Source organism: Amblyomma americanum, chromosome 2 (genome assembly GCF_052857255.1).
Source record: "Amblyomma americanum isolate KBUSLIRL-KWMA chromosome 2, ASM5285725v1, whole genome shotgun sequence".
In the NCBI taxonomy this organism is placed as follows: Eukaryota; Metazoa; Arthropoda; class Arachnida; order Ixodida; family Ixodidae; genus Amblyomma; species Amblyomma americanum.
In genome coordinates, this window is record NC_135498.1 from 99,004,895 (window position 1) to 99,029,183 (window position 24,289).

A 24,289-nucleotide genomic window follows, 5' to 3' on the forward strand; every position below is an offset into this window, starting at 1 on the left:
GCTTACAACTGCTAAAAAATTTATAAATGAATTTCTTACTGATGCTATTTTGGTTTCAGTTTCATTAAATGAATGATGGCTGAGCTGTGTAAGAAGTGTTTAGGTCCAGTGAGGCATGAAAAAAACTGCAATGTAACCGCTGATATGAGTTAAAATAATTTCCCTACGCTTAAGCCAACATAATAAAGAGAGGCGGGCTAGTTGGTGACGGGTAGTAGAATGCATATTGAAACCGCGCACAAAAGACAAGGAAGGAAGGGACGAGACAACGGGACAGAGCGCGGAAATGGCGATTGGTCAGTTTCTTTCTCGTCCCTTGTATTTTTTGCGTGGTATCAAGATGCATTCTTATGCCAGCCTGCTTCAAGAGCTAGAATGACAACAAACAATGTATCAGCAGTTACATTTCAGCTTTTTTCATGCCTCACGTGACCAAAACAGTTCTTACATGTCACGGCCATGGTTCAGTTGATAAAAGCGAAACTGCACAAGATGAGGAAATCAGTTATAAATCATTTGCGGTCATAAATGATGACCACGTTGTGATTCATGTATTCTTATGTCTTATGCATCATTACAGAGAAGAAGACATACAACTAAAATGAGGTGTCTACAGCCTTTCCAGTTCGAAGTCAAAGCAGTAGATGAGAAATGTCTTTGGAGTGAGACAAAGAAAGCAGGTATTAACAAATACAAAAATTGCCTCAAAGCGATAAAGCTTGGAGTGATCATGTGAATCCAATAACAAACAGCACATTCCAAGAGTTCGGCATCTACATGGAAGCCCAACACTTCCATGCAGCCAAGTGTAATGCAAACATTACCAAAATTTGTTTTCTGTATCTCCTGTCTACATTGTTTGTTGTGCAGGTGCTTAAATGAATTTCTAGGTACAAGCTAATGTTTTCTATCACAAATACAGTACAAGTACTGTACCAGCTTGCAACACCAAAAGCACCAATAAATAAATGAAATAACAGCACTCACCCTCCAAGCAATGCAATCTGGATGTTCTTTCGAAAAACTGCACTTAATGACCAGCCTGGAAGTCCACCAGGGAGGCTGGCATCCATCCATATGTGAAGGGCAGTGAGAGCCTCAAGTGCCTCCAAATGGTCCCTGTTCAAGTTAAAAACAAAAAATGCCGCAAATGACGTCAATGAAGGCCTTCACGATACAAGGCTTTCCAAACAAAGCTCTGCAGAAACCTTGGGTTCCTAGGAGTGCTTTTCGGATCCCTCGTGCACTGAAATCCATGCATGCCTCACCCCCACCTTTCCATTACAAACTTTATTTTTGGACTAACCATACTGTAACTGCTTATATGAGACTGTTCCATTCTGTCAGCAGTTATTACTAATGAATTTGGCAACTTTTTTTATGAGGCCGAACACTGCATGCTCTCTTTTGCATGCATGTTTGGCAGGATGAGACGAAAGACTCGCAGGGCTCCTCAGCACCTAAGGCATTGAGCTTTCCCAAGGTTAAAAGGGCTGAAGGTCCCTGAAGTCAGCTTTTACAAGCGAGTCGTGCCAACAATACAAGGCGTCCTGGGGGTACAAAGCACTCACTAAAAGTATGCACACAAGTTGTGCCACACATGCTGACAAAGACAAAACAAGAGGAGATTAACAGCAGCATCTCTGGTCCCGACGAACATAACGTGTTAAAACAAACTGAGCACATTTTCAGAAATCGGATCAGTCCCTGTAAAAGATGCGGTGCTTTAGTTTGGAACAAAAAGCTGCACAGTGCATGATAAGGCGATTCAGTTGAACGCATTCACATATACTTTTCGCAAGGACACAACACAGCGTTGTGTTGCGTCCTTCCTTCTTGTTTGTGCGTGTGTCGCTACGCTTTTCCACCATCATGCATAAGCAACTTTCCCAACAGTTCATGCTTTCAATCACACTGGCATGATGCTTAAACTACAACGCTGTAATAACACGGCTGCAGCATACGAGTCGCGCCTACAAAGTCAGGCACATTTAAACACTTCAAATTCTATGCAGTGCCAATTCAAATAATTCAGTATGCACGAAAAAAAGACTGCATGTTATCGGTTCACCTGCCTGCAGGCTTTCCCACACTACAACAAGAACGGAGAAGTTTCCCATTCATGTGCGAGGCAAGAACTCAAGTAGGAGTCAAACTATTAGTGCCATGCATTCAATACAACAAATCAAATGGTTTATCATGTAAGCCATGCTCGAAAATCAAGCAAATTCAGCATAGCATTTCACATGCGTTCAACCAGTGTCTGGAAAAGAATGGGATCTGCAACTCACTTGACGTATTTCTGTTCATTCCACGACGAAACTACCGCCTGGGGAACAGGTTGTTCAACGAACAGTAGTCTCATGATGTAGTGACGAGATATGATCGGCAGCTCTCTGAAACAGGGTGTGAAATATAAAACAAAATCCGGCAACGGCACCCCAACGGGACTACCCCGTTGAACAGTACGCACCGGAAAACGGCCAGACACGTCGCTGGATGAGTGTAGAGCTTGTCTAGCGTTGCCGCCGAAAGTGTTTTCAGGTACGCGTGCAAATCTCGGCACTTCAAGCCGGCTGACGTCGTTAAACTCATGGTGATCACAGTTTGAAAACACCTTTAGTCAGCTCATTCTAGGCATTATTGTGTTTAGAGGGGCCGTTGCCGTCGACCGAAATCGACGCGGCTGGCTCGCCGCAGTCCGTGCACCCACGTTTTACCTAAACACCGGTTAGCAAGGCAAGCACGCACCGACGCTGTCGCATTGTGGCTGAAACGCCGGAAACCTGAAATAAAAGACGCTTGGGACAGGTACGGACAGGATTGACTTTGACTTGGCTTTCGCTTTCGTAACAGTGTGGCCAATCTTTATGTGAAAACACTACCAGTATATGAAGGGTGCCATCGATAACGACAGCACCTTAACGTAGTTTTTATATATGTTTTTTTACTTTTCAATAATATTTTTCTTTTATCTTGGTTTGATTCTGAATTTTTGTGACCCCCCTGCTGCAAAAGGGATTGGTCGTATCAGCATCAGCATCATGCAGCCCGCAAGGTTCCGCGGGCCATTCGAATGTCGTGATATCGGAGCAAGCTTTGCTGCCTCTGAACATTACGGTCGTAGGCCACTTACGATCACATATTGGGGAACTGTAAAGAGGATCCGCCACCGGGATCTCTAATACGAGCTCCTACTCTCAACCAATGGGAGGCGGTGTTGGTCAGCCCAGACCTCGGCATTTAAACCCGGGCCATTGAATAGGCTACTCAGGTCGCTGTCAGCTGTGGACTGATACCCACATAGCACGGGTCATCTGCATTTTGCCTTTTATGACGAAATAAATCCAAATAAAAAGAATCGCTCCAGCCACAGTGTGCATCCTATCGCATTCTGTCGAATAAATTACATGTATCGTTCACCCAAATCTAATTCCGGATATTTTTGTTCTTACTCGAGTCATAGCTGCTTAGGTGGACGCTAATTTGTTACACCTCTCAGCCGCTTTTCATTTTCGAATACTTGTTACCCCACTATAGGCCTTTAAGGAAAATAAGGTGCTGATGTGATGCGGTAACATGTACACGTATTTTGTATCCTTTACTCATAACTTTCACACTGAGCATGTGTATGCAATGTCTTTTCACTAGCCAATGCAGTGGACTAAAATAATAATGCTAGAAGTTTACCCTGCTGTAATTCTCCACATCCCTGGTTTAGAGCTGTGGATACAGCACAAAATTTATGTGCTGACATTTAGCAGGGGAGCCATGCTGTACTTGTTAGACAATTTCTGTATCTCAAGTAAATTGACATGTTGAGTTTAACGTAATGATTGTTTTTCGACTGTCTTCGTGGACAAAGTAAACATAATTAAAATCAGTGAAAAAATCAAATAACCGATGTCGAATCACAGCCTCATAGGTAACAATGACCCAGGTATACGTTCCATATAGCCATGCATAAATGTGATACAGTCTGACTGATATGTAACATGATTGTCAGCTTCTCTGTGCAGGCATATGTGAGGTGATATGCATTCCACATAAAATGCACATGACATAAATGGCAGCCCTTAGCAGTTCGTGAGTTAACTGTTTTTGCATTTGGAGCAAATCAACACACTCCCCCTTGTGCAAAGAACCAGATACAAAAATAATTAGAGGCATCAGTACCTTGCACTTGATGAACTGCTTTCAAAGTTTTGGAAACTTAATTTCTTACTTTCTCAGCAAAAGTTTTTTATTTGCTACTTGACCTGCAGCACATTGCATGCTTGTCGCTGCTGACTTGAAAACATTGTACAAAAACAGCCTGTCTCCTTGTGTTCATCTGTAATCTGCAAAACCAGTTTTCATCTGCCTAAAATATGAGTGCTGTTACCTTTTTACTGTGTAAAAAAAAATAAATAAAAATACGCGCATTGTGCATGACAGCTGCTCACGCTGCGACAAGTCTTCATTTTGACTGTGATGAATGATATGCATATCATCATGATGAATTTTTATGGCGTAAGGGCATCTATGGCCAAAGAGCGCCATGGCACAAGACATTTATTGGCTTCTCAAGGTGGGGTCGAAGACCCATTTTCCAAGCATTTCACCCTAAATAATCCGAGCACCAGACCACGGGAAAGCTTGTACCCATTGTATCACCGGTGGGTACCCGGCGCCATTGGGGATCGAACCCCGCACCTCCCGCATGCGAGGCGTATGCTCAACCACTCGGCCACCGCTGTGGTGCGAATGATATGCATATATTCGCTGCGACAAAAACGACAACACTTACAAAAGCGTGGGGGAATCGCCAATGCAAATTGTGACAGGGCAACAATATTTTATGGTCAAAAGCTGTGACATTAATTCGTCTTACCAAAGGTGGTGTCACTTGGGAAGGACTGATCCATACGGTTCCTATGGGGTGGGTGGGTGGATGGATATAGGAGCATGTCCTTTGAAACGGGGCAGATGCAGATAGGTGCTAGCAGGCTCAAATCTAAGCACCCAATTTTTTGCCGCACAACGGAACCTTTGCTGTCTAAGATGCTGTATTCCGCTACAGTTTTGTTGGAAACGCCGTTGAAAAATTTCACGAGGAATTTTAAATCAGTGTATGCGCCCCCTTTTCTGTATCTCATTACTGGGAACCATGATCGGCGAGTGTGATGTTGATTACACATCGGCAGAAGTGCTTTACCAACAACTAATATAAATCTCACCTACCAGACCATAATAAGATATTTTTCGTATAGAGTAGCCTCCATTTTAGCTTCGACACCCAAAGGTGTTGCGTTACAGTGATTTACGCCTCGTTGACAAAAATTTTCGTTACACCATGATTGCTGCTCCATCCAAGAAATTCAGAACACTGTGGTGTCATTCAGTTACAAAAGCAAAAAGCGCACTGTCGACATGCGGTGCGAAGGGAGCATTGCTTTTCATCGAAGGGCGCACTGGAGAGAGTGTAAATTGTAATAAAACATGGCGAACAGTCCTGAAAGAGGAAAAAAACAACACTGTGCACTTAAAACAAACAAGCGATATTTTACATAGATGTGGTCACATGGTAGGCTACACTGATGATGGTGGATTTCACCACAAGATGGCTCCTTATGCAATTTTCAATGCAAAATTAGAATAGTAAATCCACGTTTCTTTGATAATGCAGTGCTTGATTCATACTTCTATGTACAAACGTTAGCGCAAAATAAGACACATTCACAAGAAACGTAGAAAAGACAACGCGCGTTGTCTTGTCCACCTTTCTTGTGAATGTGTCTTATTTTGCGCTAACGTTTGTACATAGAACTATGCACCAACTAGCCCAGCAACAAGTGTTACTCGATTCATACACTATGAGGCACGATCTTTTCTTTTCTCCCATAATCTCATGACACGTTTTGATGGGTGGTCATTGTTAATGTTTAGGTTAGAAAAATGTTTTTTAACATTTTTCCTAATTTAAAAGTACCATCTTGGAATTCATTCTACTTTCAGATAGAAATTTCAGTAACGTTTAGGCTGCACCAGACTTCACTCCTTAAAAACTATCCTCAAGTCACTTCATTGCTTTAAGGCCACCAATTCCCTACCACATTTTACTACTGTTATAGTGATTCACATTCACATTACCTGCACTTAGAAACGCTGACTTTGCTGGCAACGGCGTCTGGATAGATCGGACATTGCGACTTTTTAAGAAATTATTGTTACCCAGCACCTACACCAAATGTTATGGGATGGCAAGCCAAGGGACAGGGCAACATGATGGCAGATTAAATTGGTGTGAGGTGGGGGGTAACGTCATCATCCGGGTCCCTGGTGCACCGACGCCTTCAGCTGGCCTTGATCTTCAGCCAAGCGAACCTGGTCTCCGCCGCCCGGCTCAACCCCAGCTCGACTTGACCACAAGTGGCCAGCCGCTTTCCCCCGGCCCCGATCACAACGACAAAAAGAAACAAGACTGCACCCGCACCCAAGCTGTCTGGCGCGCCCATAAACCTTGGCGTTCGGCTCTGGGCGACCGACCATTGGACGTGGAGATCCGGGGCCAACCATTCATCACATCACCTCATTCACCGTGATGGCAAGCCTTTCATCTTCCTTTACGATTTCTGATCATGCTCAACATCACCCCATACTTTAGAATTCAAGTAATCGATCGGGACGATTGCTCGGTGGCCTCGGCTATTGTTACGAAGAAGTTGACCAAGAAGCGGGCAGTTGCGCGGGACGGAGCGCTTGCGCTATAGGGCCGCAACCCATTAAATTCATATTTAGTCTCTCTTCATGTCGTCCTGTTCCTTCCCAGTAAAGAAACAAAAACAACAAAAACATTGGAACCAATTGGAGTTCCAACGGCTTCCAGCTGGTTCTAATTGGACCTGTCCAGTTTCCAACTGGTTACAACTGGAACGGCGTTCAAGTCGGATAGTACAATTGGACTATCAAACTGGACCATTTGGGCTTCCAATTGCTGAGTCCAATTGGTCTTACCCACTGCCTCCAAATGGTCTGCTCAACTGCGCCAAATGTATCCATATGAATTTTTGCATATTAGACAAACAAGGCAGACCTAGCATGGTTGTTATAATAAGAGCTATCAGCAGCTTAACCTACTGAATTGTATTCATCATCTGCACCACCACTGCGGTTGAAGTTAAATAACGGCGCTCAGTGGGCAAGCGCCACTGGCCTCGGCATGAGAACCTCATAACGGGGTATATGAGCTGGAGCAGAATACTGTTCTCTGGATGTACGAATTGAGCTAATATATCCTACTAGTGTCTGAATGTGTAGTGTTTCCTGTGTGTGATGCATGGGTGCCTGTTAGCCTTGATTTCCATAAAAGCATGTTAATTTCAATTCCGTAGTAAAAATGTTGATTGGCATTAGCACAATGTCTCTCTGCCGTCCTCACAAAGCAATTTTACTTCTCTACATTAACAATATGGTAACTTGTAGAAATATTTCTCCCACTGCATATTTTGCGAAACTGAATTGAGTAATATTTTTTAAACGTTTCCTGGGTGGAATAACTGCCTGGCCGAATGGGTCCAATTGGTTGGTCCAGTTGGATCCAATAGGTAGGCTGGCTAAAAATACAACTGGAACTAAATAGAATGTCCAATTGGTTCCAATGTTGTCTTTTGTTTACTGGGTTGGCTTTCCACCCCGTGAAAAAAGGCTCATATGCCTCTTCAGAGTTACTGCACACTGCGTATAAGTAACCATCACATGAGTGGACACACTAAAAACTGCCATCTATGATCTTCTGTTCCAGCTGGGTTGAGGGGAATGTGTACTTTTGGGTCATCAATACTACATATTTACCCTGAAAGCTGTTCCAAAGTTTTGACCAAGGCCTGATCTTCATTGTTCTTGGGATACGCAATTTTTCCGACTTTCAATGGATTCAAAAAGCTTTTTTCTGGTTTTTTCACAATTGGTTCCACATGAGCTAACCCCTTCCCAAAGAAAGGAACGTCATTAGACTTTTGATGCTTTGTGGAAGATCCTGTTCTCCCTTAATCCCGCAGTTTTTAATCCTGGTGCAGTCGCAGTGCTTGTTTTATAGGTTTGGCTAAAATAAACTGATCTGCTGAAGTTGGTGGCTGAAATCAGTGACACAGGCCCAAAGGTAGGGGGTTTTCTTTACCAAATTTTGCAAGTAATTTTACATATTATGGAGAGCTCTTTAAAATTAGATAGGAAATGGGTGTCTAAGTGCGAGAAGTACAATTCTGGAGTTGGCTTTAGCTGAAACGTTACATTTCGTTCTTTACAAAATAAGGAAATGTACGTGCGTCTAGGTTTTCTTTACATTTCCAAACTGTATGAAAGAGTGCCCCGTCTGCTCCACAGAAGGGGCAGGAAGAATCGTGTTTCAGGATACCATTTACTCATCAAGGGCAGAGTATTAGCTTATATTCGCCTGATTATGTGCTCTTCAAATCTGCTAAGGGTTTTGTAAAGAAGAAGATATTTCCTTCTTATGATCTTATAGTACTTCGTATTTTCTGCGGAGCTTAGTAAATGTGAAGGGTTGTTAACTGTGTCAGAGGCTGCGTGTCAGATGCTCGGAGAAGGAGTGCTCGAGCAGCTGTGTTGGCCACCTCATTGCCCGTCGTTCAGAGGGGCCCTGGAGTCCAGAAGACCCGGATGTTCGAAGGATTAGACGTTTCCAAAATTTCCCAACAAGGAGCGCCAACGCGACCTCTGAGGTAATTGCGTACCACTACTTGTGAGTCGAACATAACCGTTGCGTCGCTATTCTTGGATATCGCTAGTGCGATAGCTGTTTCTTCAGCCGATGTGGTATCCACCGCTTGGATAAGGCTGCTTGCGATTATATCCCCCCGCGGTGAAACAGCTGCAGTTGCCGCGACCCCGTTAACTGGTCCAGTCGCATCGACATAGATCGTGTCCTTGTTTCCATCCCAATGTTTAGAGAGGTGTCTAGCTATGCCCAGAAATCCTACAAAACTACATCCTATACAGAAGGAAATATGCGACACCGAACGAAGAACTGGACAAGAGACCGAAAATAACACTGAGAAGAACACAAACACATACTCAAGCCCAAAAGACTTCAGGCAATCTACCCAGAAGATTATGGGCCACAAAGCGGTACTGTGGCATAGAGGCGGACCTATACCACATGGTATGGACCTGCCAAAACAGCACAAAGAAAATATAAATGGTTTGGTTTGTGGGGTTTAACGTTCCAAAGCGACTCAGGCTATGAGAGACGCCGTAGTGAAGACCTCCGGAAATTTCGACCACCGGGGGTTCTTTAACGTGCACTGTCATCGCACAGCACACGGGCCTCTAGAATTTCGCCTCCGCGGCCGGGATCGAACCCGCGTCTTTCGGGCCAGCAGCCGAGCGCCATAACCACTCAGCCACCGCGGCGGCTAAAAATATAAATGGCCCCAATCCACGCTGTGAAAGTGGTTGGACAGGAAACCTGTAAAACTGCACCCAATTACCCATTGCGACATCACTTGAAAGTTCACACATGTGGCTACAAAGAGTGAAACCAGAGACAAGTGAAATGTACTTGAGCTGCATGCTGTATGCCTGATTTCATTGGAGATATGGTGTTTGCATTCCATTTTCAGCCTGGCGTTCTTTGATTACGACAACGACACGAAAACGCAACCGTAATCGTTACGAGGAAACACACGCTGGAAGAAGGAACGTGCTTCGCAATGTTTGCAGGCGCCGTTATCATACATTATGCGGTTTGCACTTCACATGAGGGATTCGAACGACGCCAACCCCTTTCGAAGCAACTGCAAACCTAATGTTTACCGGAACGCGTAGTTATAATTGTCGACAACCCCGCGTCGGAAACATTCCTTCTCTTATGACGTGGTTTGGATGTCCACCGAGGTATGTGAGACGGGCGTCATCTCCTTTACTTAATACCAATTTTCATTTCATTTCCTTTGCCTTACGGCGCGGTTCGAGTTTCCACCAAGACATGTTTCCTTTCCTTAAATTGTCCGGGCAGGACGCCGCGTCGAACGGGCGATGGTGTTCCCTGGACCCCTTGGCAACGCTGCAACACACTGTCGCGTCCTGCTCTTAAAGATGAAGCTTAGGCGTCCTCCAATTTTTCAAATCTTTTTTTACTTTTTATTGTTTTTAGTTAGTTATGCCGCCGCCATTATACATTATGCGGTTTGCACTTCCCGCCAGGGCTTCGAATGACGTCAACCTCTTTCGAACCAGCTGCAAACCTAAAGTTTACCGGAACGCGGCGTCGGACGGTGCTCCCACTGTTCACACGCGCCTTATCATCCATCTTACGTGTGGTTTTGATGCTTGTTTTGTGGTTTTTCTTTAGCCTGACGTTTTTTGCTGACGCCGCCGACACCACGAAAATTTCCTTGGACGGTATAGGTATGGTATACAGCTTCGCTGTGAAAGAACCGGCGATTGAGGGGTGGGAAGAAATGGTGTCCAGCTCAGACCCGAAAATTCAGCAGAAACAGCACCTAAAGTGCTAGAGCGGCTGCAAGATCCTACGTACTTCTGAAATAGGGGGACCTTCCACTAATTTTAGATACAATTAAAATATTTTTCTTCTCATTATCAATTATTATGCTGAAAATTTAATGCATAACATTAAGACAACGACGTTTATAAAACGTTGAAACAACTGAACTATTAGTCCTGTTGTTTGTGTTTCTCATCGCCCTTGTTTTATCGCGCTGCTTTCAAGTTAAATGATGAGTAATCGACTCGCCCACAACAAAATTTTAATTCATGTGATTACCCACTCCTTCTTGAGCTTTGAATCTAGATCGAGGGCACACATGCAGATTCATCTCGCTTTCCATCGCACTCTTCGCGAACTGCAGTAGACAGAAAATGAGACTGGTTTTGCTTTCTGGCCGCATAGTGTGCTTTCCACGCTCACGTGAGTGCTGTATACTAGCCAGTTGCCCTAATTGAGCAAAACGCAATCCCTAACATAATACCGCTAAAGCACTGCGCGACTGTACTAACAGCACAGAAGTTGATCTTCAGACGCCGCAACAAGCTGGACGTCGTTGATCGCCGGTATCATCTCTAAAATGTACCGGAGGCGGCCGCGAAACGGTGATGCCTGCCGGAAAGTTGCCCTCACTTTGGCCCATGTTTCCCGCAGCAAAGTGAAACAGTATAAGGAACCCGAATTTGACCGCGCGATGACAGCGCCGTGATTATCCCCTGGCGGCAAGCCGTAAGCCAGATGTATACAAGGCGGCGGCTGGTTTGACGGCGGCGCGCTCGCTCTTCAGTCCGTGCACTCGTGGCGCAGCAAATGCCTAGCTTCGTGCGCTCATTCGACATTCGCGCCTAATGGACTGCCGTTAGGAAGTACGGCTATTTCTGCAATTGCAAGCTTCTTTGGCAGTAAAGAAAACAAGTTGAATGATTAAGCTAGTTAACATTAAAAAAAAATCGAGCGAACTGCTTCGAGGGCTTTTCGCCGCGCTCCACTCTTACGAGTTAATTTCAACATAAGTTCAGATTTGCATGTCGTGAAATACTACAGAGCAATTTTTTCGTTCCCTAGTGTCTTTTACAAAGACTTTTGTTGGAGAGTGTTGATTCCCTCCCTTTTAACGTGGAAGTCGGATCCTACCAAAGGTATAATGTCATAAGAAAGCCCAGAGAAAAGAAGAGCTTCAAAACACGCCCCAAGAAGCAGTTTTTATGCCTTTATTTCAGATCGATGGGACGCCAGTGTGAAGCACTCTCATAAAAATAAAAGAACGATATGACACTGCGACACTCCATTGGAGAAAATGCCACTACTTTTTATGTAATTGTTCTTGCAGACGTCTTCTCTATACACCAACACCCCAAGGAGAAAATGCCACTGCTTACGCTTTCATGAACGACTTTTTATTTAATTGTTCTTGCAGACGCCTTCTCTTTACACCAACACCCCAAATGCAACATCTCGTGAGCCAGAATTTCAGAAACAAAATGTGTCATAAATTCTACAAAGACATGCAAACAGTCACCATTGTCATATATAGCTGCATGCACATTCGTGTATGTAAAGGTTAAATCTAATACACAAAGAAGAATTATGCTAGAGGCAGACGTCCTCCTAAGGCGGGTTCCTAATTATTAAAGAACAAAGACAGCATGCATGCATTTAAAATTACACATGTAAGAATTGAATCATGGTTTTTAGGAATCCTTGATGAGGTAAAGCTAACAGTAATGCTCAATTAACCTGTGGATGCGTACAGAACAAATAAGCGCTTACTACCTTACTTGTCGCATCAAAAGTTGGGGACAAGAGAGAAATTGCGAAAGGCGAGAGTTACCGGTATATAGTTCGCCGCACTCTCTGCATCAGAACTGCATTAATAGGATTACTAGCAAATCGTTCAGACCTTTGACGGGCGCTTCAATAACAAAAAGAAGAAAATAGAAAGATAGCTGACATCAGTGCCTCAACGAATATGAAAAATAAACAAAAGCACAAAACCGAAAGCGTTCCTCCGGCTGAATACGCGCCCGCACACACCATTGTCACACATGGTGTTCGTTCGTGACAAACTCGCTGGGGTCGCCGTCTTGATCCGTGACAGATTTTCTCAGGATCTCATTGATGAGGACGCAGGTTTTATCGGCGAATCGTGTGGGAGCGGAGAGTTTGAATCCGTCTCTGATGACGACTTCGAGGGCAGTCTTGGGCGTGTCTTCAATGACGACCGGCCACGGATCGCCATTGACGGCCGGAAGTCTCCTGTGGCATCGGGCGCGGCATGCATGGAAGTCAATGTATTAGGAGCATCCTGAAACTTTAAACCTGAAAGAGCTCATTCCGTGTTCCGATGGGCTTATTAAACTAAAAACGCGGCATTAAACGACAATGTTGCCTTACAGCGGGAATGATGACTTCTAAAATGAAATTGCTATCAGAAAGGAAGAAAGCGGCTGTGGCTCAGTGGTTAGGGCACTCGACTACTGATCCGGAGTTCCCGGATTCGAACCCGACCGCGGCGGCTGCGTTTTTGAGGAGGAAAAACGCTAAGGCGCCCGTGTGCTGTGCGATGTCAGTGCACGTTAAAGATCCCCAGGTGGTCGAAATTATTCCGCAGCCCTCCACTACGGCACCTCTTTCGTCCTTTCTTCTTTCACTCCCTCCTTTATCCCTTCCCTTACGGCGCGGTTCGGGTGTCCAACGATATATGAGACAGATACTGCGGCATTTCCTTTACCAAAAACAATTTTTATCAGAAAGGAAGAAAGCGGCGGTCATCGGCAGAATTGATATATAAAAACCGCCTTCCTTCAGTGCAGTGAGCGCAATGGCGCTGGTTCCTGAGCAAGTTAGAGAATGAAAACGGTGATGTTTGTGTTCATGTTGGAGGTCTTGCGGGATGGTTTAAGAGAGAGTAATTAGTTGTGGAGTTCAATGTCCTGAACCGAAACATCGTCTACGAAAGATGCCGTAATGAAGGGCTCCGGATTGATTTCGAGCGCCTGGTGCTGTTTAAGATGGGCTTACCATGCATTTCCACAGGTCATTTTTTACAACTTTTTCGCGATCTCTCAAGTTCTCCCTCTTAGTATAGAAAAACAAGCCTGCGTTTTTAATAGCAGTACTTGTCAGTACGTGTGGAGCGAGCAAAAAACGTAGTGTATAAGCGATACGTTCGTTCAACTTGCCTGTTTACTGTGCGCCTTTGGAAAAGAGACTGCACCAAATAATAGCTCCTTTTGAAGCATTTAATGAGTGTTATGGTGGTACTTTTAGAGTAGTTTTTGGCTGCAGTGGATAGTTATTTAGATTCGACGCTCTAAGAGAGACCAAACGTGACAAATTCACGCATCTCAAAGGCTCAATAGCTTCCCATCTAATTGACAAAACACTGAATATTTGACGCATTCGTGGGACGTGCATATTTCGTTACGTGTGCAAACTTTCCTTGGTCTCCACTAAGTAGATCTTCAGGTTTTGTTGGGCAAAGTTGACCGCCATTACAAAAACGCGACCCACGGCGGCCTGGTACTTTGTCGCCAGATATCCGTGCGCAACACTTTGGTGACGGCGGTTGAATTTGAACAACGAAACCAAAACTGAAGAGCTATTGAGTACAGATCAAAGTAATTTTTCAAGCGTAACGAAATATGCTTGTCCCAGAAATGCGCCAACTATTCGGCGTTTTGCCAATTAGATGAGAAGCTATTGAGCCTGTGATATGAGTGAATTTGTGACGTTTGGCCTTTTTTAGAGAGCCTATTCTAAGTAACTATCCACGGGAGCCAAAAGCTGCTTTCTCTTGACATCAAGGTATGCAATAGGGGAAAATATCATCCTACTTATCATAGAAGTTCAGTTATACAGGATTTTGAAGTTGCCGCATAAGATACGGGAAGAAAAATTTGTATTCCTGTTTCTGAAGTTACAGCTTCAAAACACTATCGCTGAAATTCTATAATAGGTAAGATGATAATGTTAGTTTTATTGTATACCTTGATGTCAAGAGAAACCATTGACATGCACATTAGGAAGCTCAGTGCGGAAAAATTTTAAGGACGCTCTCGGCAAAAAGTTATGTAACATAAAAACAAGTGCAAAATGTCATATTTACATACAATTAAATGACATATTTAGAATCAGCATAATAAATACGTGTTTCCTGAAGATTTGGTAGTTGTAATTCCATAAGTAAAGAAATTTAAAAACCTCTTTCCCTCTTAAGGAGACTACCATCGAACGCCTTAACCTTCGACGAAAAATTGCGTTTAAAATAAATTACCCTCCAAGTTTGTAGCTTTAGCTTCCGGAAAAGAACGGATGAGGACCACAGATGCAAATCTGAACCTAAAATCGAACTGAAAAACTGCGTTTGGAAGAAAGTAACCTTGACAGCAGTATTTCAATCTGACGGTGCAAGCAATGAGGATAATTAAAAGGACTAGATAATCTCATAAAGCGCTGAGTCCGGCTTGCACCATGAGCATTATTCCAAAGACGCCCACTACGCAGGCAGGAAAAGTGGACGCTAAGAAGCGAAAATCTAACCACGCAATGCATTTCATGTAAGTTAAAGAATTTTCAAATCTTCCGCGTTGGTCCGTTCTAACCTGCTCCATCATATCCATGCAAGTACAGTGCTTTGCTGTAGCGAATGAGATGTGCAGTCGACTCTATAAACGAACTCTGTCTAGGTTTCCTACTGGCGTCAGTTCTCTGTTTCGTCACGGCGCCGTCGCTTTTGCGGGGTGGCGTTTTTCAGCATCGATGCTGAGAAGCGCTTCATGCCCAGCAATCCTGGACAAAAGCATTTTTGAGCGGGAGACCGGTTATGAACACATTTTTTTCATATAATTTTAAGATTTCACAATAGCAATCAATATATCCGCAGATCACCCGACGGCAGTCTTGTATTTGTTTTTTCTATTCACGTTTTTGCTGCCGTCAAGAGCGTTCCCCATTGGTTTTCTATGACAGTCTTAACTCTTCGATCGATGCGACCGATGGAAACGCTTTAAAAGAAAGATTTTGCTACATATCAGAATAATGGACCATTACCTTAAATATTTCCATAACAGTCTCTTACAAGTTTCTATATTTCAAAATTTCTGCCCTAGAAAGCTGGACTTGTCTGCTCTTCAATGAAATCACGACAGCGACGTAATTTCGATTGTTGCTGCTGTAGTGTACAGTTCTAAGTAAAAACGCCGCCAGGCACCGGATCAGATCGAAACCCTTCAATGATCAGGGCTAAGTTACTAGTGTTCATAACCCCCAAATTTATCATGTGGACCTAAAGTGACGCCCTGAAGGGATTAGTTCAGATCTTTCGACCGGTATACGCCGATACGCGGCGATTTGTCATGGTGATATGGATTAGCACCAAGGCTTCCAATCTCGAAAAAAAAAAAACACGACGTCTGTTTGAGTGTCTGAAGCGAGCTAGACTTTGCGAAATAAAAGCATGGCCGCGAGTGGACAGATCAGCTTCGCTGCCCACTGCACGAGACCACTACGCTATCGCCGCAACCGATCACCCCTCGTGCTTAACTGCCCCTGTCTAGCTCTGTGCATTGCATGTTGCTGTCATTATCAACTTCTTTCCGTGAGCAGTGGATCTGGATTGCACAGCTATCGCAGTGCCCGCTCAAGGTGCGTTAAGCGGCCGCAAAATTTTATAGTGCGGTAACATTCAGGTCCCTAGTTCTGGGGGACCATTCAGCATTTAGCTCTGGGGGACCATTCAGATCCGCCCCAGTGCTAACAATCAGCCACTAACTGAAATCGAAATGAAACTCGGTGTGCTACACAATATACTTAGCATTTTGCTAAGTAAGCTAAATCGGCTGTAATTCTTTTGCAAACAGAGATGTTCTGCTAATGGAACGCGTATATCCGGGGCGCCATCTGTAAAATACATCCTGCACATAAAGTTTCCTGCTGCAGTCAAACCGTGACCGAAAGTTCCGCTCACATTCCACGTCACAGTGATGGCCCTACTTCTTTTGAAAGATTACATGGAAATTTGTTCCTGTCCTCTTGCTGCAGTCTCTGAGTGCAGAATAGATGGCGCAGCTGATGTTACAACTGCCCTCAGCGGCCCGCTCCACTGAAATTTTCAAAACACGCATTTCAGTTTTAGGCCCAAAAGTCCAGCAGCGCCTGAAAGCCGAGATAGACTTTCAGATACTAAAAGCAACAATCACATTGCAAGTAATAAAATGATTCCATACCCTGTCTTCATAAAGGTTGCCCACGCCTTTATGAACAGCAGGCTTGCTTGCTTGAGCCGTTCGGGGTACATGCGGTTCGGGGCCGTTAGCGGTACGCCGAACAGGAGGTCCAGGTCGGGGAAGGCATTCGCCGGCTCATCACCTTCCGCACCATCAGACTAAAGAATGAAAAGGAATGAGGACGCGTGCACTAATCCATCCGCTAACTGTAGAAGTGAATGTTACGGCAATTCTGTGTTTGAGCCATAAGCATAGGCTCTGCCCTCAAGCTCCATTGCGTACACTGTCTTCTCACTAAGGATTGACGACATGCGTATAAAAATTACGTGTCTCCTCCAAAAAGTGCCACTTGGGAACACTGTGAATTTTATGTTACAAAGCGATGCACCATGTTGGAGAGATTAAGACACCAGTCAAGACAAGGTTGGAGGCGGAATGATGGTGGCCATCATCATCAGCAGCCTGACTACACCCACTGCAGCACAAATCCTCTTCCAAATCACTTCACTTCAATTAACCCTGTTTTAGCCAGCGGCGGCCACCTTATCCCTCAAGCTTCTTAATCTCATCCGCCCACTTAAATTTCCGCCGCCCCCTGCTACGCTTGCCTTCTCTTAGAATTCAGTTTGTTACCTCGAAGGATCATCGGTTATTTTGCCTTCGCATTACATGCCCTGCCCAAGCCCATTACTTCATGTTGATTTCGACTAGGATGTCATTAATCCGTGTTTGATCCCTGACTCACTCTGCCCTCTTACTGTTTCTTAAAGTTACACCCATGATTTTTCTTTCCATAACTCGCTGCGCTGTCCTTAACTTCAAGTTAAACCCTTTTGGATGGCCGGCACGTCTCTGCCCCATAGGTGACTAGCCGGTAACATACAGCTCTTATATAATTTTCTCTTGAGGCATATTGATAAACTGCCAATCATGACCCGAAAGAGCCTGCCAAATGTTCTTTACCACATTCTTATTCTTCTATGAATGATCGCGGTGTACAGTTAGAAACCTAACCGGTATTTCGTGATCTATGACTTTCCATGAGTAACCTTACACGCAAGGGCGCAGAGAATCTTTGCAAACTGAGATGGTAGGTAGCATGTGTAAGCGACCTCCCTTCTGTGCAGTTGAATCAAATGATCGATATATGGTCAACGCAGCTATCAAATAGGAAACTACAAGGGGGGTGGGTCAACTTTGGAGAAACAAGGGTTAGCTGAATGCGCACTAACCACTGTTTATTGACATAAGTGCTTTAATGGCAGTTTTCCATCAGTATTCGCTGCTGGAATGGGTAGAGTATGTCCATTGTTATGGGCAGTATAGCTGCCAACCAGTGTGACGCTATACCTTATTTGAAATCGTAGATGCAGTGAATAGGCACCCACTGAATCTTCGCGCAGTGTCCCGCCGTAGAAGCGAAGGCATTTACTATACCGGCTGTTTCACCTAATGGTCTGCAATTTTTAAAAACAGGTTTTGTGAGTTAGAAGAGGGCTTTCGCCACATATCTTTGTCAGCGGTGCTTCTCTCGTGAGAATACAGCTAAAACGTGCTTACTAGTATAGACAGGTAAACTTATAGTGAGTAACCAAGTTTTAACTATTACTGTAAGTCGTCTTATTTGCTGATAGACGGGTAACCTACTTAAGTAATATCCATATCAATTTTTTATAATTTCGAAAACGCAATTACCCTCGTCGCTGTGGTCCAACAAATTTTGGCTATTTCAATGAGTTACATGCACTGGAGAGATTGTTTTGACTTCAAGTTTCTTGAAAGCGCATGTATTTTGGCGCGATGTATCCAACATTGTTTGGGCTACAGCGCCGACGGTAACTGCGTTTTCAAAATATTAAAAGCTGGTATCGATGTTGCTTAGGACGGGCTACGCCCCTCTTCTTAAATAAGGACACTAACTGTAATAGTTAAAAAGTTAACCCCTTGATACTAGTTAACCAGCCTACTATAGTACGCACGTCTTAGCCGCAGTCTGATGCGCTACACTGTTGACAATGCAATGCCGAAAAAAGCGCTGTTCTTGCTTAAAAAGCCTATTTTAAAAAATTGCAGAGCATCTGAGGTGAAACACGCGGTACACCAAGGCTGGTTTTAGGTCGCGCTGGACTGGATGTTCGAAGGATGTAAGAGCAGGGTTATTCTGACTGAACTTGTCATGCAGCTCGTTGAGTAAATTGACACTCAAATTAGTCTCATATCGCTGTCCTGTCATCGAGGATTTCGTATCTGAGAACCGCTTTACTTTGCTGCAAACGAAGACACTGAAGTACAAATCCTGATGTAGGAGTAGATGTTTTCATTCATCAGCGCAAATTTTTATGCTGCGATAATGTGAAAAAGCATAGAGTCAACAGTTTAGCTTAGTCCTCAAGAAGCAACTTTTTTTTCGGCCATCCAGTTATGTCTAATCTTATGCCTAACACAGTTTTAAAGCATGATGTGCACGTACACTTAGAACTTTCATTTCCCTTTAAGGGTTTCAGACCCATGAATTAGACATTGCCAGTGATCAATGTGGAGGTTTGGCAAAGTTAGTGTTGATATTGTCGAAACAGCGAAGGGACACGGATGAAAAAAAGAAACGCTCAAGACAAGGTGCTCAAGTACACAGCGCCCTCTCTGTGTGATGTGTGCTTCTTTTATCTCCCGTGCCACCGCACTATACGAACAAATGACATCAACATTATCAACGAGGTTGATGAAGGAGCTTTTGGAGCTCGTTTGCACGTCCATTCTCAAGACTTAAGATGACGATCGGACCGAAATGAGGACGAAATTCCTTAGGCATGCTGCTATGGTGCAAACTACAGTTTACGGGCTTCCACACTTATCTTCTTGTTTTTCAGTAGTACTGGAAAACCGAACGTGACACATCGGCCCTGCAGCTAAGAACCTGACAGAAGACCTGATGTGGTGCTCACCCCCCCCCCCCCCCCCCCTGCTTTACAGAGGGCTAGCAAAAAACATTTGCTTTAAGCTGCACTTCCCCTTTATAAGGGCCTAGTGAAGCCGATTTTCTTTAAGCTCTGGTGGTTATTATGCAAAAAAAGAACTTGCGCCTTCATACGTACATTAAGCGTAAATGAAGGCAATGCTATCGGTTGTTGTCATTCCAACAAGTTTCACATTTTATGGCACTCAATCGTATGTTTGTATGAACACTCACATCTGTCACGTAGACGAAGCCGTAAGAGATGAAGGAAATGCCGCGTACGAGGTCGCTGAAAAGCTCGACGGGACAGCGGACCAACAGGTCTTCTAGGAAACGGACCCGGATGTCCGCGCCTGGAGGGTTTTTTTCCCGTGCATCGTCAAACAGCGCCTTTAGGCCGGTCAAGTTAAGTTGGTGCTGCAGTGCTCCTAGCCACTGCTCCTGTAGATGAACGTCGCATGAATACGTGATGTAAATCAGGATGTAGAGCTCAGCGTGCTAAAAAATTATGGCACAAACTTTTATTTTAAATTACTATATTCACAAGCTCTTAATCACAGTGCAAAAATTGGTGGTGGTTTAGCTCTGGTTAAACCTGCAGTGACGCGATAGCTACAGCTGGCCGAGTGGAACTTGGTCACGTGACCAACCACGTGACGAACCACGTGATCAGCCACGGCGCCGCGCCGCCGGCAGCTGCTCTGCGCCACGTGACCAACCACGTGACAGCGTGGCGGCGCAGCAACGCTGAAGGCTCGAAATGCTACCGTAATGTAGCTATCGCTACAAAAGGGACAACCTTGCAAAGCTCCCAAACTGTTGGCCAATTTCACCTCCCTTCCTCTCTTGGGCCGGATAAATGGCAAAGAGGGTTACGGCACAGAGAAAGTGCAATCTTGCTGATTAGAATGCGATGGATGGCGTCAGCATGTCACAGCTAGTTCGAATTCTCGGTAGTCTTCCCGCGGAAGAACGTTCCATTACTGGCTTTCTCTAGGGACCACAAAAGTTATGCAAGAACAGCGTACAATGGGCAGTTGACTCGATATTCAAGGCTTGTTGAAATACATGACCAGTTTTGATAATTCAGTGAGTGATAGGGCGGCGGCATGTTTTGCCTTACACATTTTATTGTGGATGAATGCAACTAATTTCGGCGCGTTATACAATGCGTTGAATGTTAATAGCGATTAGTGGCAATGAATGCGCTTATTGACCAGATTGTGTTCAATAGTATCGTCCTGCGTTACCAGCCCATAGGGATCCCAACCTCCGCCAGATGGTGTTCCGGAAGCGAGCAATCAGCGTTCTATATGGCGGCAGTTTTATAAAGTAAGTGAAGAGGGGCTGAGTCCAAGGTTCTCACGTGAAAATGATTCGTTTCCTGAATTAAACAGTCTTAATTTAATGCCGTTTGCCGTGATGGTAAAAGAAAAAATTTTAGGTTGCTTAATTACCATTACCGGATGAAACTGCAAAAGCACTAGGCCTCTTACTGAACTTTAGTGCTTCTAATCTGCCGCCGTATCGTGTGGCTTGCTGCATGCCCATCTGATGCCGCTTCCAAGCGCACGGATGGAAGACGATGAAGACGATGGCGCCAAAACCACAGCGCGATAGGCTGGCAGTGTAACACGTGTAACACTGGTAGTAGATAAATACGATATTCCAAGCACAGCGCGGGAGACTGCAAGTTTAACGCACGAGATTTTATATAAGCTGTTGTTACGAAGTGCTGGTGCGAAGCATCGACTGGCGAAGCTGATCGATCCCGCTCCCTCGGCCATAAAGTTTTTGATTTCTTTAGTTTCTTCGACAGGTGTGACACTGCTCATCAGACGACACCGGCTTTCCGCTGCGATGAGGCTCTTATGCTATTACCTAAAAACTAGCAACCTTTAAGGACATTTCCACAGTGCGAGTCTGAGAAAAAGAGTGCGGTCGTGCGTCTAATGTTCGCCATGCCATACAGATTCCCTGACGGTTCTGTTCAAGCGAAGAGCTTGTCAGAGGTGAACAGTCGCATTAATAATGACGCGAATCTGTATATATATAGGTCAGTGCCCAATTACTTAGCTTCTAATAGAGGAACATAATACAACATAAAAGTGTACTGGGGCGACAGTGAAAACTGCGCACGCGGCATAAGGATTTTTGAATAATAATAATGACAACGGATGGGTGGTTTGCTTAACGCTATTAAGTTGGCGTTAAAAGCGGCCCCGTACGTGGGCCCTGACAAATCAGTTGCTGCCAGTAGCCATCACTTTCTACCCGCGCAATCATGGTTGCGCACAATAACAGCCAAAACGAAAGCTTTTGTAAGTCTCTTAATTCTGTTTCCAAATGAAAGCACTGCGAAAACCGCAAAGTGCGCGCGCGCGCGCGCGCGCGCACGCACGCACGCACGCACACACACACACACACACACACACACACACACACACACACACACACACACACACACACACACACACACACACACACACACACACACACACACACACACACACACACACACACACACACACACACACACACACACACACACACACACACACACACACACACACACACACACACACACACACACACACACACACACACACACACACACACACACACACACACACACACACACACACACACACACACACACACACACACACACACACACACACACACACACACACACACACACACACACACACACACACACACACACACACACACACACACACACACACACACACACACACACACACACACACACACACACACACACACACACACACACACACACACACACACACACACACACACACACACACACACACACACACACACACACACACACACACACACACACACACACACACACACACACACACACACACACACACACACACACACACACACACACACACACACACACACACACACACACACACACACACACACACACACACACACACACACACACACACACACACACACACACACACACACACACACACACACACACACACACACACACACACACACACACACACACACACACACACACACACACACACACACACACACACACACACACACACACACACACACACACACACACACCTTCCATGCCTTTAGTGAGCGAGTCAGCTTTTGCAAGGTTTCGCGTTAGTCTCAGCGGCGGGGTTATTATTGCTAGTTTTGTTATACGATATGAATTAGGCCCATCGTACTGTAAAGAAACGGAACGTTTTGACTCTGCAGTATAGCTCCTCTGATTTCCTTGACACTTGCCTGGGAAGCGCCAAACTTCCGGTTCCTGGCTCTTCGTATTTTGTAAACTGTTGTGGGACTCCACAAAGTAACAGTAAGGACTTGCAGCTTTCCGCGAAGATGAACTAGGCGATATCATTGCATAAAGTGAAATAAGAATACACGCGAAGCGTGTTTGGCACAGCCCAACACGTCTCTGCACGCTCTCGATGAATTTAAGACTGTCACCGCCAGGGGACCTATGCAAAGACTCGCGCCGCCAAACCTGACAAATTCTTTTTGCATTCATACTTGTTTAGAGCTCTCTCGGTGAAACAATGATGGGATCAGATATTTCCTACTAATGTGGAGCGAAGCTACAATTTCCACCTCAGGCATGAGTGGCCTGGTTATTATCCAGAATGGCTGATCTAGCTCTTGCTGTGGAGTATTTCTTTTCTTACGACGAGAAGCTGTGCGCATGGCCACCTCGAGGTTTCCACTAAAGGTTCTGCTGAAGGAACCCGTTTAGTAACAATTTTAATATTTGTATTGCATTTTGCACAGTTGCTATAAAGCCTTCTACCTCTGAAATGACACTGCTGAAACGTAGCTACAAGACGGTGGACTGGCAATAAAGGAACGCATTTGGAAACAGTGATTACGAATTTTTCAGTTGCCTCTGAAAGCTGCCTCTCGTAACGTTCTCGTATGAATTCCCTAAGCGCTCATAACAACTGTTCACGTCAAGCGCATAGAACGCCAACAAGAGCGCATAAAGGAACTGCAGCAACAGCTTACTTGCACGAAAAAAAGAAATTCCCATTGATCAGCACTCGACCGACCACAGTACAGTGAATACGAGCTAAATAGAAAACATTTGCACGTGAAATCCGCTCGTTCACCTCCTTGTACGCAAAGGTGGGTATCCGTAACAATCTGCGTCGCCCTACGCGCTTGGAGTACCAAGGTTTACCAGAAAGTATGGCTGGCTTTCTCAAGTGGCTTACATAGCGCAGTACATGTTAGGACGCACTGTTTGCGAGGAAATCTGCTCTGTGAATCGCGCTAAGCGATAAGCAAATGGGCGGGGCTTACCGCTGCAGGTTCAGTACTGGTGTCACTGACGATGTCGTGAAGCAGGTCGTCAAGCAGCGCTTTCCCTTGTCCAGCGACAAATCCGAGCAAGACCACACGTTGATTACCAGGTCTGGCTTCAGCCACTGTCAGTGGGGCTGGCGGCCCCTGGAGACGGAGCGATGCGAGTTTGTCCAGCAGGGAGGAATCCGCGGTGTCCAGGCATTCACTGGAAGCGGGCCCGCAGCCCAAAGCTTTCTCCACAAGGTATGC

General features: G+C 44.9%; 2 protein-coding genes across 2 annotated transcripts in view; both read right to left on the minus strand.

Annotated features, from left to right (window-relative positions):
- Nucleotides 1–2,831, minus strand: part of mrn (general transcription factor IIH subunit 4 marionette) — a 48,130-nt gene extending 45,299 nt beyond the window's left edge. The window contains exons 1-3 of the mRNA XM_077654992.1: nt 2,474–2,831; nt 2,292–2,396; nt 988–1,119 (exon numbers count right to left, since the gene is read on the minus strand). Of these exons, the coding sequence (XP_077511118.1) occupies nt 988–1,119; nt 2,292–2,396; nt 2,474–2,595 (359 nt within the window). The 5' untranslated portion in view covers nt 2,596–2,831. The remainder of the gene's footprint in view (nt 1–987; nt 1,120–2,291; nt 2,397–2,473) is intronic.
- Nucleotides 2,832–12,369: 9,538 nt separating this feature from the next.
- On the minus strand, nt 12,370–19,219 carry LOC144119923 (uncharacterized). The gene is made up of 3 exons (XM_077652425.1): nt 19,205–19,219; nt 16,735–16,892; nt 12,370–12,763 (listed from the first exon to the last, which is right to left on the minus strand). Exons 1-3 carry the CDS (start codon nt 19,217–19,219, stop codon nt 12,547–12,549), a joined length of 390 nt encoding a protein of 129 aa, XP_077508551.1. The 3' UTR covers nt 12,370–12,546.
- Nucleotides 19,220–24,289: the final 5,070 nt, after the last annotated feature.